The sequence below is a fragment of the Mus caroli genome, unplaced genomic scaffold (genome assembly GCF_978045245.1).
Source record: "Mus caroli unplaced genomic scaffold, Mus_caroli_1 scaffold_11, whole genome shotgun sequence".
Classification (NCBI taxonomy): domain Eukaryota; kingdom Metazoa; phylum Chordata; class Mammalia; order Rodentia; family Muridae; genus Mus; species Mus caroli.
Window position 1 is genome coordinate 57,805,185 of NW_028227266.1, and position 26,705 is coordinate 57,831,889.

The following is a 26,705-nucleotide window of genomic DNA, read 5'->3' on the forward strand; positions in this document are numbered from 1 at the left end:
ACAAAACAACATGAGACCAAAAAATCTACAAAAATGTCAGTGAGTTATTAATTTTTTTGTTTTTTAGTGTGTGTGCATATGTGTGTGTGTGTGTGTGTGTGTGTGTGTTTGTGTGTGTGTGTGTGTTGGATCTATTGTTGGGCACAGGGCATATCCGAAGTGTGGTTTATATATCCAGTGAGACTCCGTTGCAGAAAGCTAATTTTTCCCTTGTAAGTGGTTGCAGTTGCAGATAGCTTCTTGGTTAGTAACTGGAGCCCATGTCCACTTCCCCTCTAGACCCAGGGACTTGTCTGGTTTGAACCTGTGGATGCTGCCACCATGTCTGTGGGGTCCTATTGGCTTCTTATTCTTTTCAAAGCAACCTAATAGCAATAAGATTGTGAAGTTAGGTAAAACAACAACAGATACACATCCTGGTCATGTGTATGTTGTTCCTGCATTCACCTTAGTGGCCTTGAGATTTCCTGTATCAGAAAATGTCTTTATGTGTTTTCTCCCAAAAGATATGCCAATTACTCCTGCCAATTTTGTCAATGAAAATATCAGAGACTATGCTTTACCTGCATTACTTAGTTAAAAGCTCATCATAGCCATGTATGGTGGGTTCATTTCTCTGTATACCCTGCTATAGAATCACCACCCAGGACAGGAGGTGAGTGTCCAGTACAAGAGCAAAATGTGTTCTCAGTTACTTGGTATAAACGTGACATTTTTAGTCAGAAACTCAACTTATCTCCTCATGGAGACATGAGCTGTTATATTTCAAGGATCCATTCAGATTTCCAGCCCGTACCCAGAAATAATCCCACCTATAGAAAACATGAGCAGTTCCTTGTCTGTTTCAGTGATCAAAACCCACAGGTAGGAGCTGGGGATCAGGTGACAGTCATTCACAACTGTGAATGATGGAAAGCTATGGTGTGCAGGTTTTGTGGTTTTGTTTGTGTTTTTGCTATGTTATTGGAATACCAGACTTTCACTCAGGGCCCTCTGGGTTTGATATTCAATAGTGCATAATGTGGACTGGATGTTCATAGGTTTATTCACCTCCCACTCTAGCAGGGGATCTGGGATTATCAGGAAGTCAATCTCATTTTCAGATACTGTCCTTTCCCAGCCAGGCAAGCCCCAAGACAATACCTGAGAGACCTACTCACTATGGTCCCTTACACTACTTCTTTGGGAGGAATGGTGACGTTTTGTAGGAGGATTTGAAAAGTGGGGCATCCATGTTTGTTTGTTTGTTTATTATGAGCTACTTTGTCACAGAGACATTAACTTCTCAGGTAATGTCTACAGTGCCTTCATGTTATAACTCATGTCATAGAAGGAGGTGTTGAGTGCTTTCCACTCTACTGATGCCTTTCTTCTGTGAAGATAATACTTCTATGTCTGTGAACTATAAAGTGTTACATTGTGTAAATAATGAGAGACACAAGCATAGCTCCTTTCCAGAAGCCAACCAAATACAGTCTGTGGTTCTAACCATCACCATCCAGCTGATTTTCTGGTATCCCCAAACACAAGAGAACACCTTTGTGGTGCCAGTGTTTGCTGTTAGGGACTTTTTCTTCATTTGCCTTTTTAGCTTCCTTAGAGTTAATATGCATTCCTAGGAAGCTGCATTGTTATATTTACAGAGTGTAGAACTGAGCAATTGCACAGAAATCAGTGTGTTCACATGGCTCTGAGAGTGATGGGGATGTAGGCTATCTCACACATTCACACTGCTCTGTTGATACCTGTCTCTCATCCATGTGAGTTGAGACCTCCCCTACACTGACCATGCCACATCTCTATTAAGTGGACACTGACTTCCATAACTTTCCAGAGGTGACATTCTGAATCAGACGAGCATGCCTGCAAATCAGTAATGAGATCAAACGTTAAAGACAGAACAATTTTTTGTTTCTTGTTTGTCTCTAGTAAATCCCATGGACCTAAGGAAATTAGGTCCTTAACTAATTTCTGTTGTTTGTGCATTCCAGTTGCTGCTATGATGAGAAATCTTGGAATTAGCTGCTCTGTCATCAACTGCATAAGACCTGTAACATCGACTGTGATTTTAGCAGAAGAGGCCCATGGCCCTAAACACGGTACTGTGTAAATTTAATCATTACATTTATTATCAATAGTTGTGGATGATATTGTATCCCCACTATAAAAAGAATGAAGGTAACTTGTAGTAGTTTTAGTATGGAAGTTGTTCATGTACCTAGCCCACCAGTAGAAGTACAACCACAGAACTCAAAACCACATTTAGATATCTCTTTTGGTTCTGATTACATGATAAGGAACCAAAGGAAAGCCGAGATGGTTCTTGCGTGAGACATTGTGGGTTCATCTGTGATCTGTGTGAGTCACTCTGTCCCCTGGCTCTCTTTCAGACATAAGTGGCAGTGATACCAACTCCAATTTGTCTAGTCATGACGTCCTGAAAAGCAAAAACCAGGTTTATGGTAGGACATGGCACTGGTTGGATGCTGAGTGAGGGCCTTCCAGACAGACAGACAGATAGACAGACACCATGATGTAACTCTCAGGGGATCATTCTGTTTTGTTGTTTTCCTCCTTGCTGTGCACTAAGAAGAAGTACTGACAGAAGGAAGTGTTTTCTGTCATGTTTGAATCCCTGGCACTCGCAAGGATGGCTGGGAGGCCTTGTTTGTACAAGACCACTTTGTCTAGTTGCATCCACACTGAGGAGGAAACCTAATAAGCAGAAGTTGGCCCAGGCTCCAGAACCTGAAGTTTTGTCCCTTGTACTCTTAACCACTGATCCATCCCTTCAGCCAAGGATGCTCCTTGGAACTCGCTAACTCAGCACAGGCCCCACACCCTAAAGCTTCAGCACTCTCCTGGGGTAGCGTTTCATGCAGACCCAAACCAGAACACACAGAGATTGCCCATGTCATGCCCTATAAGATAGAGACAAGGTAGAAATCCAAGGACCCACTTTCTTTTATTGCCTTTCTGTCACCCTTTTTCCACAAAGGAAGAAAGCAAATTCCAAGTAAAAAGAAATGACTATGTTGTATGGTCAAGTGGTTTTCTGTGTGTGTGTATGTTAGTAAACCAAAACCCATTTTCTCTGCCTCCTTGTCCTCCAATTGCTTTCATTAATGATTATTTTAGTTCTTTCTATCACGCCCCAATTATGGGAATCATGCTTAGGGAATAGGGACTCTATTTTGACAAAGCTCAAATCAGAATGAACATATTTCACACAAGGAAACTTTTTGGAATCTTACAAAAATATTGTCTAGGGACTGGTAAATAGGATGGAAAGACTTATTTGTTGTATAGAAACTCAATCAACAATAAAAGAATATTGATTCATATATCCCTTTTACTATGTTTTTGAGGGCTAAGGGCATCTCATTTGAAAAAATTCTTGCTTTGCAAACCTTCAACAATTGGCTCACATCTAGAGGGAATAGCCCTCATATCTGTGAGGCCTTAATAATGTAAGATGGAAAATTTTCTTTGCCTTACAATACTGGAAATCATAATATACCATGTCAATCCATTGTATGTTCTGAGGTTCATTTCATTCAAAACGAAATCTATGGACCTTAGTTAGGCAAGTGCACCCTTCTGTGGAACAGTGTTGGACTGACTATTAAGAATAGATACTCTTGCCAATGCAGGAGTTATTTTTAAACTTTTATCCAATTCTGCCAAACCTGAATCTGTCTGAAAGTAAAATTAATATTTTCCAGGAAAAGCAGAGATAACTGGTAGAATACCAATCACTGCAGTGCTCTGTCAGAGTACCGACACCCCACTCCTGTGCTCATTAGATCTCACACTAACAGGACAGACACATGTCCTTCAGTTGTGACAGGTGTGCCCCTCATGGAGTCAGCCAGAGATAGTGAGGCACATATCTGAGCTCCTGAAGCTCTTAGGTGAAGTAGCCAACCTGGGAATCAGTATGTGACTCTTAATTCTCAGGTTCTAAACTTGACCTGTGCTCATAATTCAGGCCTTGTGGTCTTTAGCCACTATACCAGATAGATCATCTATCTTATGAGTAAATTTCTGCAGTCTATAGAAATACACATGATAAGGTGAATCCAAAGCAACCTAGCCCAGGGCATATTTTGCTACTGAAATGTCGCATTTCACCATTGTCCTGATGTTCAAATCCCATAGGAATATCCAAATGAGATAGGGATTATGAAGTCTCACCATTTGTGATGCTCACACTGAGTCCTGGGTCACTCCTTTCCCATGCTCTAAAGCTATTTAAGAATGGAGACACCCTTTAGTAATATTCAAAGTCAGAGTAACTGTGACCTTACAAGAGCTCTGTAGCTCTGTGAACTGAATACTCTGGGAGAGTGGCAGTATAATAATAAATAGGTAGTTCAGTGTTAAATGATGGCTCTCCCTTGTGGAGAGTCTCATGGGGAGCTCCCTTATCAATCCTCAGTGGCCCATGGGTGCCACATCACCATACTTCCTCCATTTAGTGTGAGTTGGCTGGATGAACCTGGGCAGCTGCTTCACACAATGAATAGAAGTCATGGCACGGTAAAGGGAAACCAGAGGGAGAAATAAATGATATGCTATGTAGCTAGATTCAGTATGTAATGATATCAGTATGTTGCACCACTCAATAAGACATTGTGGATCAAGGAATGAATACTTGAGTATCATTACATCTCCTGGATGATATATTCATATACCTTGAACAATAGTGTGCGAAAATTACCATCCTATTTGCCAATCCTAGGTTGGCAAGATGGCTGAAACTGGGTAAACATGCTTGCTTTCTAACATTCATGACCTCAGTTTGATTCCAAAAACCCATATAAAAATTGAAGAAAAGAAACAACTCCCCAAAGTTCGTCTCTGACTCACACACATTCTATGATATGTAGATACATACACATCATATGCACACATATGCATAATAATAATAATAATATTAATAATAATAATGAGAATGTAATTTTTCAAAAAGTTTTGCTTATTTTATACATGGATACAGGATATATTAATATTGGTCTGTGATGATTAAAATACATTTTGTGAATACCGAGAAAGTATTGTCATTTTTCTTTTTTTTTTTTTTTTTTTTTCTTTTTTTTTTTTTGTTTTTTCGAGACAGGGTTTCTCTGTGTAGCCCTGGCTGTCCTGGCACTCACTTTGTAGACCAGGCTGGCCTCGAACTCAGAAATCCGCCTGCCTCTGCCTCCCGAGTGCTGGGACTAAAGGCGTGCGCCACCACGCCCGGCGTCATTTTTCTTGACTTAAAAATGGTCTGAAGAAGTAATTGAAATCTGTAATTTAACATAATATTTATTACAGTGTTTAGCAAATTATCCTAGGTTTTTTTTTTTCCACCAATGCCAAAAGCAGCTTGGGATGGAAAGGGTTTATTTAGCTCACACTTCTAGATCACAGTTCATCATACAGGAAACTCATGGCTGGTGCTCAAACAGGAATCAATAGGCAGAAACTGAGGCAGGGACCTAGGAAGACCATGCTTACTTGCTTGCTTTTCCACACGACCAAAGGAGTCTTTAGAAACTGTTGGTTCTATCCAGTCGGACGACCACTATATTTATCTCCAAGCCTGCTAGAGAAATTCATTTTTACAAATTCTCTTTCTCTAAGCCACTTGTGGTACTACAATGTTTGTTGTGTTACACACACACACACACACACACACACATGGCAATGGCAGCATCTGCAGGGCACATCCACATGGTGGCAATGGAGAAGCCATGCCTCCATCACACTGCAAAATACCTTCCTCCTGCCATCTGTCTTTTCATCTAGGCTGCTATCAGAGCAGGCATTCTCATAATGCCGGGTGGATCTTCTGGCATTAAATAAGGCAATCAAGACAATTCTCTAGGTGAGGCTTGCTATTTATGTGATTCTAATTTGTGACAAACAGGCATTAAAATCTACCTTAATACCAAATGTCAACTACCAATTTGATATTGCTTTTATTTCCATTGTTTAGGACAGCCATAGATCTTCCAGTATAGATCACAGCCATAGTCCAGTATACATATCAGTATAAGAACCCTTGACCATGACAAGTGCTGTCATGAGGTGAAAGTTCTTTTCCTTCCTGTAGAAATGGACGATGAACAAACGAAGGCTTCAGGAAGACAGGTAACACCACCATTTACTGAGGTAAGATGGCTTTCTTTTTCCTCAGACAGAGAGGTTACTCTCATGATACTTTAGTTTTGTGACTATCCCATCTCAGTAATAAAACCACTCACACACTATGGGTATTAAGTATTTACATAGGAAGAAGAACTAAGTCACCCATGATATGACACAGCATGATAGGGAAGTATAAGTCATGTCAGGTGCCATAGTTCATGTCAGGGAGGTCTCCTGCCAACTATTTCCCGTTTAGATGAACATAGGTATAAGAAGCTGACAGCCTATTGTATGGGGAAAGTTCCTGTTTCTTCTGCTCTGCAACTGTTGTCTTGCCTTTCTGCTGGGCGTCTTCTAAGATTAACACAGTTGGAGGAGTTTCCACAAATATTGATGTGGCAGAAGATTCTGAGGTCCATTAAAGAACATTGAGGCAGTGAGACTTTCAAGTATAAAGTAGGAGTAGATAATTGGGCTGCAGAGGCACTCCTTATAAGGGATTCATCTCAGAGCACCAGGTTGTCATAATGTTTCCCTCTCATGTTTCCCATGTTTCAAAGTAGCTTTGAGGGAATTCTTAGCAGGGGAAAAGAGGATAGGTTTGCCTGACCTGGGCTAAATGGGCAAAAGTGTAAAGAATTACTTATTTTCTTGATACAGTACCCAACCTCAGGTGTTTCATAAGACTATCATAAAACAGACTAATATAGAATCTATGACATGGCTATTCTTTCCAGTCCTGCTTACCACTTCCCAGAGACACTGGAAAATCAAAGACCTGTGCAAACATAACTGATTATGATCGGGCTCTAAGAGTGTTTTCTCTAAATTTCAGGTCCGGTCACAGAGGTGGAGATGCTGTATGTATTGTGGAATTACTTTCTTAGGACACACTTTAGATAAGAACAGTGTACACACTTGTCTTTGTCTTGTTTTCCACTATTTCAAAGATGTCTTCTGGCAATAAGATTGTGAATTTAGCTTAAAACCACCAATGATACCCCAAGAGAGTCATCATGGTCATTTGTATGTCATTCCCTCATTTACCCTAGTTGCTGTGACATTTGAATTATGTGTTTTCTTCCCAAAGATAACCCAATTGCTCAACCAAATTTTCAGCCAATTTTGTAAATGAACAAAAATGAGAGACCATGCTTTACCTATATTACTTAGTTGAACTCATCATAGCTTGTTTGGTGGAGTCATTTGTCAGCATACCCTGGTACAGAAGAACCAACCATGATTCAGGCATAAAGGTGACATTCCTAGATATAACTTCCATTTATCAAGTCATCAAGACAGGGGTATCCAATATAGAAGAGTCCTACCTCTTCATAAAAAAACCCAAACAAGTCTAGGCTATGCAGAGCTCAAGGAACCCCACAGCTGCTCCAGTGGTAGAGCCCAAAGGTAGTTTCTATGTATCAGGCTGCAGATATTTATGGCTGAAAAAGACAGAGGACGCTCAGGTGTGCTGGGTTTTCTCTTTGTTTTGTTTTGTTTTGTTTTGTTTTGTTTTGTTTTCAGCTCATTTAGTTGAATACCAGACTGTCATGAGCAAGATTTGATGCTCAATTTTGGAGAAACAAGGGTGTTGGCATGTAGGTTTGTAGTCCTACTGTACTAGAAGGGATGTGAGGTAGTAGATTTTACTGTCATCTTCAGCCTTGGTCATTTTCTGATCAGTCTGGGCTGTGCCATGAGACAATGCCCGAAAACGTTAATTATTATTACGACACCACCAGCATCAAAATCAATATCATCAACATCACCAAATGAAGACAAAAACCCCACCTGTTCCTAGCCATATCATTCTGACAATATTATCCTCAACATCAGCAAACTCAGTGAATGCATATCATAATTTGGTTTTCTTTCAACATATCTGAATCCCAAAGAATTGGTGAAGTGCTTTAACATAACTACAAACTATTCCCATGACTCCAAACCCTACACACTGGTGTAGGGATGCTATCCACTAAGAACTCCAGTCAACACTGGTCTCAGTCATTCTTTTAACTTTTCCAGATGAATTAGACTCTGTCCCTCAAAAGCACTTGTGCTCACTTCTGGCCAGTTCCCATACTGAATGATGACTGAGAACTCAGAGAGTCTATGCACTCAGTGGATTATCCAGTCAGCACTGGATATGGTCATTTCTAAAATGACTGTGGTTCAGGGTGTATCTGTGTGTACAGGTGATAGCCCAGGAAGGTTTTAGTTCAGGAGGCAGTCTGTGTGTACCCTGCCATTGTACTGCATGTGGCCACAAGAGTTTTCCTGTGCTAACTGGACTGTGAAGAGGAAGCAGTGACTAGATGTCATAGTTAGGGGGTCTATTGTTGCCATAAAATATCATGACAAAAAAGCAAGTTGGGGAGCAAAGGGTTTATTTGAATTACTCTTCCAGATCATAGTCTATTATTGGAGGAAGTCAGGACAGGAAATCAGGCAGGGCTGGAACATGGAGGCAGGAGTTGATACAGAGGCTGCTTACTGGCTTGCTCAGCCTGCTTCCTTATAGAACCTAGGTGGACCAGGCCAGGGATGTCACCACACACCATGACTGGGCCCTCAGCACCCACCATGTCTAACCTCCCCATGCCCCACTGATCATTAATTGAGGAAATGTCTTACAGCTGGATCTCATGGAGGCATTTTCTCAACAGAGTCTTCTTCTCTGATGATTCTAACTTGTGTCAAATTGATGTCCAAAACCAGAGAAGAGCAAACTTAGGTTTAGTGAAGCTTCTGCTCCTTGTTTGTTTTGTTTAGGTGTCACAGACAGTTTGGAGTGCAGTTGTCACCAGAGTGTGTGAGCACAGGCACAGTTCATTAAATCCTCTGTTTGGTGATGTGGAGGTGTAAGCACGGTGTGACAGCTGAAGGGAAGGGACTTTGTTTACACCCCTCTCATGATACCTAAAATAACTTGGAACATGAGTCTAGTCACTGAGAGAGAGCTGATGGCATGTGGGTGGTGGGGAGGCGTGCCACAGTTTTCCACTCACCAAAGTCACTTACATTGATTCTTTAGGAGGAATTAGTCTCTGTTGTTGTCAGTGAGTTAAAAATACAGTGTCCATCCCTATTTTATTGTTTCATTGGTTTGGGAATTTGGTCTCATGGACATAAAGGTAATAATACAGTGTCCTCAGATTAAAACTCTTAGGTACAGAAAGCCTCCATCACTGAAGGCGGTAGTACTTGTTGTGCATGAGATAAAAGACAATGGTTAGCTAAACAATGAAAAGAAACAACCATTGTCCACTGTTCTGAGGCCATGCAACACTGATCTGTTGATCCAGTCTGGGATTTCTATCTGATTCTTCTAGTATCCAGAAAATACCATAGAGCACTTGTGTAGACCTAGTATTATTCTTTAAGGGTCTCAATTTACTTACATTTTTAGACTCACTAACCATACTGTGAGTGCTTCAGGAAATTGTAGTGTCAGAGTGTTAAGAATGCAGAACTGTGGAACAGCCCCCATTTCACTGTGTTCACATGACTCCTAAAGAGAGTTGTATGCTGATCTCCCTGCTACACTACCGTTCTGTCAACATTACCTTGTGCACATGAATCGAGAGCTTATCCATGTAAGGACTGACCAGTCCTACGTACAGTAAATGATCATTGGTGCCTGCCATCTTCAAGAATTCTGAATCAGATAAGTTCGGTGTTTAAGCACAGCTATTATTAAAAGTTAGGGTTCCTATTTTTTTAATGTAGTTCAGCTGACCTAGCTTTTTGTTGTTGCTGCAAATGCATTTCAGTTTCTGCCATCATGAGAAGACTGGGTTGTGAAAATATACATTCCCAGAAAGAACCTGACACAAAACCCCTCCATTCCGAGGAAAAGGCACGCAGCACTAAAGGTACAGTGGAAGTTCAATCCTTAGTTTGAGTTATTCCTGTGAGTTGTAGGTTTATACTGCATCACCTCTGGGAAAAGAATGTGGCTGTTTTGCAGTATTTTTAAAATGACAAATTTGTCCTCCCAGTACATCTGTAGAACTGCAATCCATGTCTATTGTGGTTCTCACTAGATGACAAATGTTGTTTTCTGAGGCCGAGTGGCATCCCCTACTATAGGCAGTTATGTGTGAGTCAATCTCTCCACTGACCTTCCCGATATCTATGGCGTGGAGCACAACACTGAGGACACTATTTCTAGTGAGAGAAGTAAGCATTCATGCAAGCAGTGGCATTTCTGGTCAGATTCCATGACAGAGTCTAGGAGTAATTGTGTTGATTCTCCTGCTGGGGAGGCAGAGAAAGCCAATTCAGGAGACTCAACAGTGGGCAAAAGATGATAAGAACTTATCATGCAATCATCCTATTTCAGTAGCTTTTAGTTTTTGAGATAATAACCTGACATGAAGCATTTTAATGCAGGAAATGTTTACTCTGGCTTCCAATTCAAGAGGATAATTCTATTATGGTGAGGAAGATATGGACATGCCCCAGAAGTGTGTTAGGAAACTTCAGTCTTCAACAGGGGCCAAATCACCGCACTCCCTCCCTTTAATATCAGTTTTCTGGTCTGAACCTGGACAGATGCTTTACACAGTGAATACAATTGATGCCACTGGGAAAACTTTAAGTGTCTCCACCAAATAAGCTATTACTATACAACAAAGTGCAAATAATTTGGCATCATTACATCCTGTGTTTCATAGTACTCTCCCTTTTCTAGAACAATGTTACTCTATCAGTATTGAACTTGTCTGTTTGGTCTGATGAGCTAGTTCCATTGGTAAAGGTGCTTGCCTTTTATAACTGGGACCTAATGGCCTGAGCTTGCCTCCTGGAACCTACATAGAGGTGAAAGGAGAGAGCCATCTCCTCCAAGTTGTTCTGTGACACATGGTACATGTGTGGCATGTTCTCTAACACAAATTCCATGTACATGCACAAGTATAATGACAATAATAATTGAATATAATGGAAAATTACATATCAATAATGAATGCAGTGTGCTAATCATGATCTGTGGTGGATAAAAAAATCCAGATGTCAAGAAATGTTAATTTTCTTCCCTCTAAAATGGCCTGAAGAAATGATAGAGATCTGTCACTTAATCTTAACATCATTTCAGTTTACCCAATCCAAGTTGAATTATTTTATATTACTTTGAGGGAAATTGCTGTTTTTCCTCATTGATTTTTCAGGTCTTCCTTTGCTTTTCCTTTTCCATCTGTGGGATAGTATAGGAGAAGCCTAACTTTGTTTCTTCAGTATATTCATCATGTCTAAGTGCTAGTGCAAACATATAAGTAGCTGGTTTTCTTTAACCCACAAGCTCCCAAATTATTGAGGCATGGACTATTAGATTTACTTAATAAGCTTTATGGCACAGTAATTGGGAAGTTATTAATCTAATACTCTAAGGTAATCTGGCTACCTCCCAAGCAATATGCCCAAGATACTTCCGTTTTGGTATTGATCTGGCTCTCTCTGCTCCATGTGTTTTCTCATGGTGTCTTCTGGGCTCTCTCCTAGAGACCAATTCTCTCTTCGTCTCTCTTCCACACTCTCTGCTGTGAACAGAAGTCCAGCTCTAGTCTCTCTTCTGCTCAGTTACTGGCTGATTAGGTTTTATTGGGCCAATCAATCTGAGGATAACTGGGGACCAATGTTTATGCAACATCGAGACAGGAGAGTCTTAGAATAAGTATTATAATGCCATATCCAGATTGCAAGAAGTTATAAGGGCTGAGATATCAGCATTTGAATAATACAAGGATAATCATTTTACAATGCACCATAACATTATGTGTAAAGCTAGGTATATAGGCTCAATACATATACTGTTGTCCATCTCAAGCTAAGAACCCTCGGTATATATCAAGCAGTACCATGAGCTCAGGGTCTTTTTGTGTCCTCTAGTGATCTGTGAGCAGAACCAAATGAAGGCTTCACAAGACGATGGTGGCAAATCGTCACTAGTTGTGGTAAGATGGCCTCCTCCTTTTCCTAAGATAGGAAAATTAGTTCCACGATTTCTTTATATATTTACAAATACAGCATTCAAATGATGATGCTGACAACTTAAACAGCAGACATTCCCAGGAAGTAGGGGAATTATGCCAAGTCACCCATGGCATGACACACTGTGAGAGAAGACTGTGAATTGTGTCAGATTCCACAGAGAGTGTCAGAAAGCTCTTCTTCCGGAAAACAGTTACCTGTTTAAAGTAAAAGATGTAGAAGGGCTGACAGGCATATGGTATATGAAATTTTTCTTTTTTTTCTCCATTTATTCTCTTGACTTTCCTCCAGAGATTTCTAAGGTTAGCACACTTGGAATGAGTTTCCCTAAATATTGATCTGGTAAAAGTTTCTGATGCCTATTAAGGGACAATGAGGTAGTAGGTTCTTTAAAGCACGAAGTTTGAGTAGATAACTAGAAGGAAGAACCACTCCTTGGAAGAAATTATTCTCACAAGATCAGACTGTCAACATGTTTCTCTTCCAAGTTTTAAAGTAGCTTTTGTATAGGACAAAGACATAGGTTTGCCTGATCCTGCTTGATAGCTAAAAGTGAGAAAATTCTTGTTTCATTACACAATACCTAGACTCAGGTATTTTGTGACAGCATGAAACAGAACAATACATACTTTTTGTGTAGTAGTTCTCTAGCAAAACAAGAGAACCAAAGACCTGTGCAAACATAACTCAGTATGATCTGGGCTTAAGAGTGTTTCCTCTAAATTGCAGGTCCAACCGAGGAAAAGAAGGTGTTGTAAGTATTCTGGAAGGCTTTCTCAGGACACACTGTAGATAAGAACTGTGCACTTACTCATTGTCTTTGTCTGGTTTCCAGGTGTTTTCAGAGCAACCTGCTGGCAAGGAGGATTTAGAGTAGAGTTTAGAGATCACAACTGCTGTTCTAAGTGACAAATCATGGTCATGAGTCTGTAGTTACCTCTTTCCCCTTAGTTGCCTTGGGATTTTTGTGTATAATGACATGACCATGTGTGTTTTGACTTAACTCTTTAAGCCAATTTACAGTGTCAGTTTTGTGAAGAAAAGAAATCATAGTTCGCCCATTTGCTAAGTTAATTAGTTCAGAGCTTATCCAGCCATGTATGGTAGATCAATTTCTTTTCAAGCCATGCTACAGAAGAACCAGCCAGGACAGGAAGATAAGTCACCAAGGTGGATTGCTAGGGAGTATGAGAGCTAAATATGTTCCCAGATATGTGGGCTAAAGATCACACTTCAGTCTATAACCTCTGGCTCTCATTCTATAAAGATATGTATAGAAAGTATGTAGAATTCTCAGCTTTCCCGCATATACCTAGAAGAAGCCTTACTTCCAGAGAATGTAAATAGTAATGTGGCTTTTCCAGTGGTCAAAAACTGAGGGTATCTTCTATGCTGCAGGTTATAGCAGATACCTCAGTGTCTTAGTCAGGGTTTCTATTCCTGCACAAACATCATGACCAAGAAGCAAGTTGGGGAGGAAAGGGTTTATTCAGCTTACACTTCCATACTGCTGTTCATCACCAAAGGAAGTCACAACTGGAACTCAAGCAGGTCAGAAAGCAGGAGCTGATGCAGAGGCCATGGAGGGATGTTCTTTACTGGCTTGCCTCCCCTGGCTTGCTCAGCCTGCTGTCTTATAGAACCAAGACTACCAGCCCAGAGATGGTCCCATCCACAGGGGGCCTTTCCCCCTTGATCACTAATTGCGAAAATGCCTGCCAGTTGTATCTCATGGAGGCATATCCTCAACTGAAGCTCCTTTCTCTGTGATAACTCCAGCTGTGTCAAATTGACACAAAACTAGCCAATACACTCAGGTATACTGATACAGGGTGTCTTGTCTTGTTCTGTTTTGTTGTGTTCTGTTCTGTTCTGTTTTGCTTTGCCTGTTTTGTTTTAGCTCAGCTATTGGAATACCAGGCTGTCATGTGTGAGGCCTAGGGAACACTCAACACTGCAGAAACTAGGGTGTTAGCACATAGATTTGTAATCCTAGCATTCCAGAAGGAGATTCAGGGTGGCCAAGGATTTAATGTCATCTTCAGTCTCGGGCATTTTCTGAATAGACCAGGTTGTGATACAGACCAATTACCAACTGCACAACAAAAAGAAAAAGTCAACCTCACTGTAAGTCAGAGCCCTCTAACAGTAGGAAACTGTTGGTCAGATGACATGGTGGATGTGTGCCAGGACAGGGTTTCACTTCAGCATGATTGGTTCTAGAGAGAACTGATGAAACACTTCAGCACAATGGAACCCGTTACCTTGAGACCAAAACCCACACAGCTCTGAGCTCCTGCCCACTAAGATCTCCAGTCAGCCCTGATGTTATTGATCTCGTCTCAGCCATTCTTTTGACCATAAATGTCTCAAGTGGATCTAAACCTTGTCCCCCAAAAGTACTCTCACTCAGTGATGGCCAGTCTCCATGTAGGATAGTAAGTAAGACCATGGGGAGCCCAGGCAGTCAATGAATCCACGCAGCCTGCTTTGGAGAGTCATCATTCCTAAGAAGCCCTTTTCCTTAAGGTGTGTTTATATAATGAGGCATTAGGGAAGGAGGACTTTGGTTAAAGAATGAGACTGTGTGTCTTGCTCATCAGTACAGTACAGAAAGAAGATTTTGTAGAGCCGAAACTAGACTCTGAGCAAGGAGGAAGCAAGGTTCGATGCATACTTTGAGCTACTAAAGCCACTGCCTTCTTTTGGGTATATTTAGTCGAGGCTACATAGACAGCACTGAGGGCTATTTTTACCAAGGAAGTAACAATAACCGATTAAATTAGTCCATTAAATCACCAGAATTCTTGGCTTGTCAGTTCAGATTGAGGGCCTAGGCAGGGTTTGTTGATTGAAGGGGGAAGTATCTTTTGGGGGCTCAGACATTGGGTGACAAGTAGGTTAAATTAACTTGGAGTCAGAATCATAATGAGGTCCTCCCCTAGTGTGGTTGCCTGATCTTTAGAAGTTTATACTGAGAGCCCACAGAGAGGGATAACACAGTGGTGAACAAATGCTACACATTTGAGGAACAACCTGGTTCCTCCTATCACTTCTTCAAAAGGAAATAGCTTTTGTTGAAGGCCATTCAAAATCAGGGTTGGAAAAGTGGACCGTGTATCCTTGTTTCTTTTTTCTGTCAGATAACTTGGTCCACACTAGTAAGATAAGTGTTACAGTGTCCTCAGAACAAAGTAGGAAGTAGAGATGGTCCCTTAACAACACCCTTTCCTTTTGGCCATATTATATGTTGTGCACAAACTGGAAAACATCTTGTTATGTGAAGACTAAAAAGAAACTACCTTTGCCTGCTGACCTGGCATGTGGTGTCATACAGACACTGTCTCTGAATCTAACTATGGACTCTGGCTGATTTTTCTGGTCTTTGGCCTTAGAGCTCCTTTTTCAGTGGTAGTGATTCACTTTAGTTCATGTATTCTTTCAGGCTCCTTAGGCTTAATAGGGGTGCTTAGGAAGGTGTAGGGTCATGTAGTTTCAAGAACAGAGAAGTGAGGAATTGCTCAAGTTCCACTGTGTTCACATGGCTCTTAATGTCATTTGGATGCTGCCCATCTTGCATAATCAGTAAAATGCTCTTTTGTCCATCTCATGTCATCCACATGGATTGAGATATCATCTCCACTGACCATGTTATATGGGTTTAAGGGTTCACTGATGTCCAGAAATGACATTGGGAATCAAACAAATGTGCTTGCAAGTCAGTAATGAGATCAAACGTTTAACTACAGAGCAATGGACAGCCTTCCTTTTATGTGATTCAACTAACCTGTTTTTGTTGTGAATGCATTCCAGTTTCTGCTCTCTTGAATAGACTGGGCCTCAGAAGGGCCCAGGATCATGAATACAGTGGCACACCTCTGAAAAAGAGTGTGCTTAGAGGTGAAAAGACCTGTGGCACCACAAAAGGTACTGTGAAAATTCAATAATGTTTGAATTCTTAAAATTAATCCATTAACTTTTCATGTGTTTTGCCTGCATGTATGTGTGTGTAGGGGAAAGACTCTGAGCCCTGGGTCTCTCACTCTTATATACTATCAATTCCCATCCACTCACAGCAGGCCACATCACCTCACCAGGTACGCAGCTTCAGCTAATCAGGGCAGCAGGGGCATATCTCCACCAAAATGGCTTCGCCAGTAACCTGGTACACCAGCGCAGCTCTCACGATGTTTGTGGCTTATATTCAGATGTATGAGGAAGTCAGGTGCAAGTCATAAGACTTAGCTGCAGTCTCTGGCGCCTTTGGAACTGCTGCCACACCCGCTCCCCACATCTCCCCCTTTTTTCTTTTTTGGCAGAGAGAATGTCTTAGATTGCCCCCTGCAGCAATGTCCCTTACCCATCCTTGGGAGACAAACAGCATTGGTTTGATCCCTGTCTTAGGTTGGTGACATGCCCAGGGAGTCTTATCTGTCACTGACTACTTCTCTATCATGCCAAGCCACACTTGGGGAGATTGTGTTTTGCTTGTGGCAGGTGCATCAAAAGGCCAGGATGTTGATTAATCTATGGCCAGATCTTAATTGCTGCAAGCAAGCCTCATGGGTGAAGGTAAAGGTCTGATCCCCAGTGTGCAAGCATAGGGGCCTTACACAAAACCATCCCTTGGGCTCATCACCCAGAGAGGTCTTGGCCAGCTCCCGTGTCGTTTTTCCTGGGGGAAGGAAACTAGGACACTGAACCTTCATGCAATCAGACATGCCTTCCACAGGATGCCAACAGCAAGCTATCCTCTGTGCAGTGCTTAGCCTCACAACCCATGGCATAATGCAGCATAATTTCTTTTAGAGTGGCAAACCGAATCTGAGGAGATTGTCCCGCCTCCACTGCAGCAAAAGCTTACGCTACCATGGCGAAAGTGCAGACCTGCACATGCTGCACCTAACACATGTGCCAAACACACAACACACACACTATTACAAGCATACATCCCAGGGCTCTCATCCCCGCTCATCAGCCCTGAAGCAAGGGATAGACAGTTTGTAAACAAAGTAACTTGAAAAGGCAAAGGTACAAAGCAAGGCATCCTAGTCACAACAGCCAAATGATATAACGAATTATCACTACTACAATTAACATTATTCTTCTAAACAATAAACACAAAAGGAGATCACATACAAACAGGCATAGCCAGAAAAGAAACATTCCTTCCTCCAGCAAATTGAAATACAGAAGTTTCAAACTCATTAGAACCATTCCAATAAAATTTGCATTACCCCAGGCTCCTCCTGCCACCTGGCTTAAGGGGGGAAAGATCAGTGCAACTACCATTCACCCCACATAACAACCATACATAAGGGGCACTGCCCAAGGTGGAAGGGAATCAGGAACACTCCTACAAAAAGGAAAGGGGGGCCCATCTAGGTTGAGAGGGTATAGTGCCATTGCCCTTGGATATACTGGCAGGCCACACCCCTCGAATCCAGGTAACATTAATTTTAGTAGATACAGCTGAACACAATCACTCATCTGTGAAATATTTTGAATCATCTGAAAATACAACAATCCCTTTAGCTGAAGCAACATAGAAAAAAGGCAATTGTAGTGAAGCATTAGATGTAAATAATTGAGGAAACACTTGAATGCGTCAATGACATGGGTTTCAGGAACACAGCCCCAACATAGATCTTCAGTTCTCACTAGCCGGAGCATTCCCAGCCACAGGATCATCCACGTCCTCACAGCTCCACCTGCCCTGAATTGCTCTGGTCAGCCACTCTGGGACCTGCAGCTGTTGTTGATGATCCTGAGGAAACACAAACAGACCCTCTCTCCCAAACCAATTGAGAGAGCTCCTCTCTTAACCTGATTCAGCGCCTCATTGTCTCTCTGGAGTTCTGTAACACTGTCAACACCGGTGGGCAATGATTTCCACACCCTTATGGCAATCTGATTCACCTGCTCAAGCACCTGCACTGGATATCCTGTCTGTTATTGTGCAAAGCGACCTTGACTAAGCAGCATATCTCGATCTCATGCTGGATTTCCTGCAGCAACGTTAGCCACTGCCTGTTCATTTGTAAATTCAATAAGGAAGGCTTTCTAATCTAAATACTGCCCAGGTGAAAGGCATGCCTTTACCAAGCCTGCCCAATCGGACGGCGTCATGCAGTGTCTATTCAAGGCCTCTACTTGAGCCACAGTATAGGAGGCAGTTAAGCCGTATGTCCGCACAGACTCAGCCAAATTCCTGATTACTTTGAAATCTAGAGGCTCATGATATCTCTGCCCTGCTTGGTCGATGAAAATAGGACATCCCAGCAAGGAGAATCTAACCTCTCTCCAAACCTCCAGACAGAAGGTCTGCTTATAGGCAGCTGCCAAGGAGGAATAGGGAGGGGGTGCAGAAGTCAATTTGCCTTCCTCCTCCGCCTCGGCTCTTTTGTTTTGTCCTTTCTGTCCACCGGATAACACTGTGTCTCCTTTTTCTTTTTTCTTTTTAAGCCCTTCTCCTCTTCTGATATACTTTCTTGTTGCTCTGTAAGGATTTTCTGATCTGTCTTGACTGCCTGACAATTCAAACAGTAACAGAGTCCATATATCAGAACAAACAAGACCAATATTATCAGACCTACCCACAAAGGGTCAATGGGAGAAAAAAGCATAACTACACAGCGAGGATCTGTTGATCACTACACTAAGGTTATCATAGTTCCTTAACTTGTCCCAAAACCATGAATCTTAATTTGTCCCAAAGCTGGGAACCTTAACTTGTCCCAAAGCCGGGAACCTTATCGTTACTGCCGAGAGGAAACAGGACGTCTCCCGTTTTCCTTCTGTCCCTAGGAGAGCTCTGAAATAGCTTATTTTCACTTTTCTCTTCTTATATTTCTTATTTTACTTATATTTCTGCACATGCCTTCTTTTTCATTTCTCTCTGTTTCTGATATGCTTCCCTGGTACTCCTGCAAAAGTTGCTACCCTTATCAAGGCAAGCGACAATTACCGGACCTACTGCGTAAGAAAGCATACCTCTCAGAGACTCACATTAATTTCTTTTTACTTACCGGTACCACTGTTCCCCAGCTGAAGAGTTCTGAATCCACGCAGTTGAATCCTTCTCAACAGTCTGTGTTGCGGGAACACTTCATTAACTGCTCCTTCCCCGTGATGCAGTTCTGAATCCTCCCTGTAACAGGGGGTCTTTGCTCGAGCCTGAAGATGTTACTTCCCGGGTTTCCTCACCATTTGTGTAGGCGAAAGACTCCGAGCCCTGGGTCTCTCACTCTTATATACTATCAGTTCCCATCCACTCACAGCAGGCCACATCACCTCACCAGGTACGCAGCTTCAGCTAATCAGGGCAGCAGGGGCATATCTCCACCAAAATGGCTTCGCCAGTAACCTGGTACACCTGTGCAGCTCTCACGATGTTTGTGGCTTATATTCAGATGTATGAGGAAGTCAGGTGCAAGTCATAAGACTTAGCTGCAGTCCCTGGCACCTTTGGAACTGCCGCCACACCCACTCCCCACATATGTGGGTGCACTACATGTTCTGTCCTACCAGTGGAGGGGAGAGAGGACATGAAACCCTCCCAAATTGGAGGAACAAATGGTCATGAAGAACCATGGTATTGTAGAAATAGTTAATCTCAATCCAGGACTTCTACATGGCCTTTGACCATTCAGTTCCTGGAGGAAAGAAACACAACTTTTATATTCATAATAAGCCTCGATCACCACTACATCTATGCAGATATCCACCCATCCTGCCATTAGAATCTATTTCCGCATCTATAAGCCCAAGTTATACCTTGCCATGTTCCATCTGGGCAGCTCATATCTTCAATAGTCTACCACCATGGCTGTGTTTCCATGATCTACATACCCCATGGGAGCTTCTCCCTCTCTCTACCCCTTCTTCCTGTCCTTGTGGTTCTACTCTGACCCCAAGGCTGGGGAACCCCAAGGCCTGCCTATATCAATTCTGCCCATATGTCTATAAGCTTTATCTATTGGCTATATGCTATAGTTTATAGGGTGCAGGCATCTTTACCCACCAATCAGGAACAACTTGGAGGGCAAGGTCTCATAGTGTCACTTGGGTCTATGTTCAGATTCTTTTTTTTTTTTTTTTTGGCCAATAACTATTTTTAATAGTGTTCTATAGTTCTAGATACCAAGAAAATGCAAATTAAAGCAAATCTGACAATAAATACTAAGAACCCTTATTCTCAGTTGGCAGGGGTAGAAGTTAAGAATGTAGTAAATCTTTTTGTTTAAGTTTTTGACGAATACAATCTTTTTACAATATCCGCAGAAAGCGATGTCTTGGTTTATTAATGTACATGGTGTTGCTGTTGTTTGTTGTCTCTTTTCCTCAGTTATGTCATACAGTTAGCCAAATTAAATAAGATTAGTTTTCCTCAATCTTTCATAGCTTTGCACTTCATCTTTTGGCACCCAGTTCAAGATCTTTTGACAACTATTCGTTTCACACCAAGCTAAATGTCTCCCTAAAGGCTACCAATCTAGCCTGTAGGCATATTTCTTTTTTTTTTTTTCACTGTTTTTTTTATTACATATTTTCCTCAATTACATTTCCAATGCTATCCCAAAAGTCCCCCATACCGCCCCCCACTTCCCTACCCTCCCATTCCCATTCTTTTGGCCCTGGCATTCCCCTATATTGGGGCATATAAAGTTTGCAAGTCCAATGGGCCTCTCTTTCCAGTGATGGCCGACTAGGCCATCTTTCGATACATATGCAGCTAGAGACAAGAGCTCCGGGGTACTGGTTAGTTCATCATGTTGTTCCAACTATAGGGTTGCAGATCCCTTTAGCTCCTTGGGTACTTTCTCTAGCTTCTCCATTGGGAGCCCTGTGATCCATCCAATAGCTGACTGTGAGCTGGACCTGGAGGGCATCATCTTGAGTGAGGTAACACAATCACAAAGGAACTCACACAATATGTATTCACTGATAAGTGGATATTAGCCCAAAACTTAGGATACCCAAGATATAAGATACAATTTGCTAAACGCATGAAACTCAAGAAGAATGAAGACCAAAATGTGGACACTGTGCCCCTTCTTAGAATTGGGAACAAAACACCCAGGGAAGGAGTTACAGAGACAAAGTTCGGAGCTGTGATGAAAGGATGGACCATCTATGTTCAGATTCTTATGTCCTTCAGGTAACTGGTCCTCAGAGGGCAGTATTTAGCAGTATAATACATAGCAAAAGTCCAAACTTCAACACCATGGAAGTGTTGGGAATTAAACCTTAGTCCTTTGGAAGAGCAGTGCTCTCATCTCTAGAGCCATCTCTCAAGTACCTAGTTTACTATTGACAGGAGCTGTGTAAGTAAGATTGTAGCACCTCTGTCAAAAGAATTAAGATGTTTTACAGTATTTTTAATATGGAAGGTATTACTCTGTGCCAGTAGTAGGTGGGTATTGTGGTCCTCAGTGAATGATATGACCCAAAGGATGTTGAACTTGTTTTTATGTGAGGCAGTGTGGCTTCACCTACTACAGTCACCAAGGTAAAAGTCACTCACTGTCTCCGTTGACTTTCTTCCAGACGTTGATATGTTTGAAGACAGCACTGATGATGATTTGGGTAAGAAGAACAGCCTCTAAAGCTTGACCTTGATTGTAGTAGTTACTGGTATTCATGGTCACATCCAACTCTTCCCTTCCCTTTCTTCCAGATATTGATTATTTGGATGATGACGAGGTTGAGAATGAGTTGGGTAAGGAGAACAGCCTTCAAAGAGATGGTCTTGGTAGTCCATTGCTGGCCAGATCCAGTTATCCACTGAATTTCTTCCAGAAATCCCCAACATATATGAGGATAACAGGGAGAATGACTTGGGCAGTGTCACCAGTGTGCACACCTTTGAACTTGATACTGGTAGGTAATGGTGTTCCTGGTCACATATTATGAACAGTGTCCTAGTGTGGGGTTAACTTCTTTGAACAGGCACCATGACCAGGGCAATTCTTATAAAAACAACATTTATTTAGGGCTTTCTTACAGGTTCAGAGGTTCAGTCCAGTATCATCAAGGCAAGAGCCTGGCTCTGTCCAGGCAGGCATTGTGCAGCAGGACGTGAGAGTTCTACATCTTCTCCCAGGGTAAACAGGAAAAGACTAGCTCCCTGGCAGCTAGGAAGAGGGTTTTAAAGCCCACATCTACAGTGACACTCTAACTCCAACAAGGCCACACCTACAAAGAGTGTCACTTCCTGGGCCAAACATATTCAAACCACTACAAACTGCCTAGCTATCATTAGGTCATTCCTTCTGCTTAGAGGGTAGAGGAAGAAAGAACATCAATTCAAGGGTCTTCCAAATGGACAGAAGTGATGACCAGAATCTAATACTGGATCGCTGTGTTTTAATTCTTTTCATTGCTCTGCCAAAATAAGTTGGCAAGAAACAATTAAATGGAGGAAGGATTTTTTGTGGCTTGTTGTTATAGTGAATCACTGAATCATGTTAAAGAAGACATGCAAGCTAACAGGGAAGAGGAATTTGTAGGTACAGGTTCTAGCTGGTCACATTGTAATCACAATCCATAATCAGAAGGCAGAGAGTAAACAGACGTGCAGCCTGCTTCAAAGCCTAATGGTCCTCCATAGTGGTTCACTTCATCCAAGGAGGCTCCATCTTTAAGAATTCTAAGCTCATCCCAAAAAGGCACTCCTGGCTCCATAGTACATGTTTAAACACACAAAGCTCTGAGGCATTTGACATTCAGACTAGAACCCATAATATTTAAGTCTATGGCCTTGTATGAATTAACCACATCAGGTCATGAATGTGAAATCTAAACAAAAATGACACAGTTCCTAAATTATTCTTCATCTGTTATCTTTTTACCCAGAAAGGAATATAATGCCCAAAGCAAGAAGACAATGTCATTCTTCTGTTTGATGTAATTTAGTTCCTTAAATGAAAGCTCATTTTCTCCCATGTCCTTGTGCTGACGTTTTTCAGTATTCCATACTTTAGTCATTTCTATGGGTCACGTTTTGCTGAAGCCATAAGGTATAGAGATTCCAGAGGGAAGGAATCTACATTACAAACACTGTGGGGATTTGGTCTTTATATGTAATGTCATAGCCAATGAAGGTGAAAAATGTTATGTAAAACTATTAGACATTTACCCAAAAAGCAATTGTTTCTCTCTCTCTTTATGCCCCTGTGTGTTTGTGTGGGTAGCTCAGGAGATACAGAGCTTTACTTGAAGAACAAACACTTTCCTCTGAGTTGGCTGATGGCTAAACAGAAGCTCATATTTATGAGACAATAATAATGGAAGATGGTAGAGTTTCCACGTGTAACTAAAGTAGGCATTTTAATATATAATTTCAATGGACCCAGTCTATCTGAGTTCTCACTGAAACAAAGAAATCTGTAACATATAGAATAGTGGTGACTTATGTTAGGAATAGACACCAAGTACCCACTCAGGACAAGTTAGGAACTATTTTTAAGCTTTTGTTTATAACTATCCAACACAAGTACATGTGAAATTAAAATGAGACCCTTCCCAGCCTGCAAGGTTAGGTTCCAGAAGAACAACTATTTGAGAGAGTATTATCTGGTGGGTTTGCCTGTCTACATACCCAAGTTATTTGGTCTGTGACAACACAATTTGCGAATACCTGACCTTCCTCAGCATTTACCCCACATGATTCGTGTTCACCAAGGAACAGCACTCTAGCATGTCTTCTTCAGTTAGGCATATCCCCTGGGTGGAGTCAAGGAGACACAGTGATGGATGGACTCAGGCTTGTGATTGTCTTAGGTGAAAAGGCCAAGGTGGAAGTACCACATATAGTTCCAGATTCTGTGGTTAGCATTAGCCTGTGGGCTCATTAACCACCATACAAGGGTTCTGTATTATATGTATGCTTGCAGATCTCTGAAGCCTATAGAAGTCCATGAAAAGGTAGAGTCTGAGGTAACATAGCTTAGGTAGGGATTGCTACAGGAATTCTGATTTTCAACATTGTGGTGATGTGAAAGGCATAAAGAACCAATGCTGATATGGAGTGTGGAGGCCAACATCCTGTGAGAACCAAATCACTCCTCATCCCTGCCCTAAAGCCATCTAGAAATGTGAACATCCTTTAGTGATATGTAAAGGCAGTATAGGTGTCACCTAGAAGTTGTGAGGCTGTGTGAGCTACACACAATGAGACAGAAGCAGATAACCACTCAGAGCAGGGCATAAGTGCTTAAATTGTTGTATACTGGTATTTTGAAAATTCTATGTATGTTCCATGACAGACGAAAACTGGTGTTGATATTGTGGGAACTAGTATGCCTTCACCTGGCACAGGCAGGTATGAGAGAGCTGGCCTCCATTCTTTATTTCCCATAAAGCAGTTCGAGGAGGTTGGGATATAACTACCCTTGAGAGGCAGGAAGAGATTGAGCTAAAGTCAAAGCATCCCTGTGTAATGCAGCAAGAAGGCCCAGCAACAGCCAGGTCACTCCTTGTGCTTCAGAGGCAAGGGAGCAGAGAAGGTGGTGAGATATGTGGAGGTTCGTGAGCTTTTCCTTTTCAAGGTATAACGTGAGCAGTGCAGTCTGTGCGTTCTACTGTGTCTGCTGTGTGCTCTGCCATTTAAACACAGTCTGTGCCGGCACACCCGCTTCCTCCTGTCTCCTTCGTTGTGTATCATAAAGATCTAGTCAAGTGTGTCCATAATAGTTTGACTTTGGGAAACTGACCTGTGACAGAGGGAACCCACCTAGTGGGGACACAACTCTCTCCTGGACACTTGGCACAAACCTGGAGACGTGAGTCTTACGGATTGGACCATCAGTCCAAGGCAAGGAGACCTCACTGTGCTCTGTCCATACATGGAGAAGCACATGCAGCTTTCTTTCTGTCCTTTTGGTCCTTGTAGCCCCATTTTATAAGACACACGTAGAGCCAGAGCAGAGCACTCTTGCCTTTGCTCACTGTAGCATCTGGTAGGTGAGCACAGAGCTTGCACCTCATTGACACCCAGTGCTCTGCGAACTTGAGGGGCTTGTGGAGGTTCCATGCAAGGGGGTTAGGGGATGGTCTGTTCATTGGGGAAGTCATGAGGGATATGGCCTTTGGGTCCCATTCAGCCTGTTTCTCAAATAATCTTTCTTAGGATTATAATTTTTCTTAAGTTCATAAGATGAAGAGGACTGTGGAGTCCTCCCCACAACCATAGTAGGTATTTAACAGAGCTAAAACACATGGACACTTCGCCACCACCTCTCCTTGAAACTGAGGCCACAGACTCACACATGCCGAGTCCTCAACTATCCTACCACCATCTTCTACTATCCCATTGTCGTGGCTGCCTGAGACCACTAGCTGTCCCTTGGTGTCTGTGGAGCTTCTGTGTCTTCCTCTTGAGAAAATCTCTGAGGTGTTTCTTGAGTCCTGTAGGCAGTAGTTTGTAAGCTGAGTGTGATTTCCTCCATTGTCTTCCCAGAGCCTTTGCAGTAATGTCATAGGCTTTGCTTCTCATAAAGAGTGATGACCACAATCTCTCATTGTCCATGCACTTAGTCTGTACTGTGTGTCCTGCCTAGCCCCCAGAGCCTGACAACCTGCAATCACCTTTCTCTGATTATCTCTTACTCTGAGTCTCCTCTTCCTTCTGCTTTCTTAGGCTATGGTGGCACTGGGTTCTCTGCCTGGCAGTCCAAAGAGACTCTGGGATCTTTTTCACTGGCTCCCTTGTCCTGACGTTTTGTCCCTATTCTCTTTGCTTCCTTGACCTAAAGTAAAACTCTACTCTGTGTTTCCTCAGACAGAGAAGTGAGTGTTTTATTAATAGTTCTTCACTTACCTGCTATCTGTCTGTCAGAGTACCTTGTGCCTCATGAATCATGGCCCTACCTGACTCCCTGACAAAGGTGTTCACATAGACTTGAGCCTAACAGTGTAAAGATAGAACTGAGCACTTCATAGAAATATTCCTAGGGAGACAGCCATTTGAGACTTGGTATGTCACCTCAGTTGCTCCTTTCACTGGGGAGCAGTTATGAAGTTTGCTGATGACCAGCTGTTCAAGCAGGAGAACTGCACCAAGAGGGAAGAGTTCAATTCCCTGAGAATTGTAATTCCCAGCTTGAGAATAGACCCAGAGAAAGAATCAAAACCAGCAGAAATGTTCCCCATACATGGGGAGAGCAGGAAAGAAGACATCTTGATCCATCCAGGGCACTGTGAGAAAACCTTGGTCACAAACTCATCTCTGTCTCTTCTGCTTCCCGTTTCAGATTCATATTCTGAGGAGATAAAGACTGTTCCCGTTGGGCCTCCAAACAGGAGGACAAGGATGTGGAGAAGAGACCGTTCCTAACTGGGAGAGATGGCCTAGCCTGTAAAGGCCAGGGTCACAAAAATATTATCGGAAGTGACTGTTCATCATGTATTTCCTAGGATCCTGGAAGTGGCACCAGTATTTTTCTTTTTTTTTTTTTTTTCCTTTTCTTTTTTTTTTTTTTTCACGGCATCCAAAATTTATTCTTTGGTTCTTGTACAGTATTTCTGGTATAATGAAATAAAGTTCCAATATTTCTTCAAGTAAGTGACCA

The 26,705-nt window shown here is 42.1% G+C and overlaps 1 protein-coding gene and 1 long non-coding RNA gene across 2 annotated transcripts in view; both read left to right on the plus strand.

Annotated features, from left to right (window-relative positions):
* LOC147002036 (uncharacterized) overlaps positions 1–16,079 on the plus strand; it is a 29,674-nt gene extending 13,595 nt beyond the window's left edge. The window contains exons 7-13 of the mRNA XM_085828315.1: positions 1,992–2,099; positions 6,104–6,162; positions 6,974–6,998; positions 9,915–10,016; positions 12,031–12,095; positions 12,862–12,886; positions 15,946–16,079. Of these exons, the coding sequence (XP_085684441.1) occupies positions 1,992–2,099; positions 6,104–6,162; positions 6,974–6,998; positions 9,915–10,016; positions 12,031–12,095; positions 12,862–12,886; positions 15,946–16,079 (518 nt within the window). The remainder of the gene's footprint in view (positions 1–1,991; positions 2,100–6,103; positions 6,163–6,973; positions 6,999–9,914; positions 10,017–12,030; positions 12,096–12,861; positions 12,887–15,945) is intronic.
* Positions 16,080–21,683: 5,604 nt separating this feature from the next.
* LOC147002037 (uncharacterized) lies at positions 21,684–26,474 on the plus strand. The gene is made up of 4 exons (XR_015044537.1): positions 21,684–21,720; positions 21,812–21,853; positions 21,934–22,014; positions 26,388–26,474. It is a non-coding gene; the product is annotated as an uncharacterized LOC147002037 (long non-coding RNA).
* The last annotated feature ends 231 nt before the right edge of the window (positions 26,475–26,705 follow it).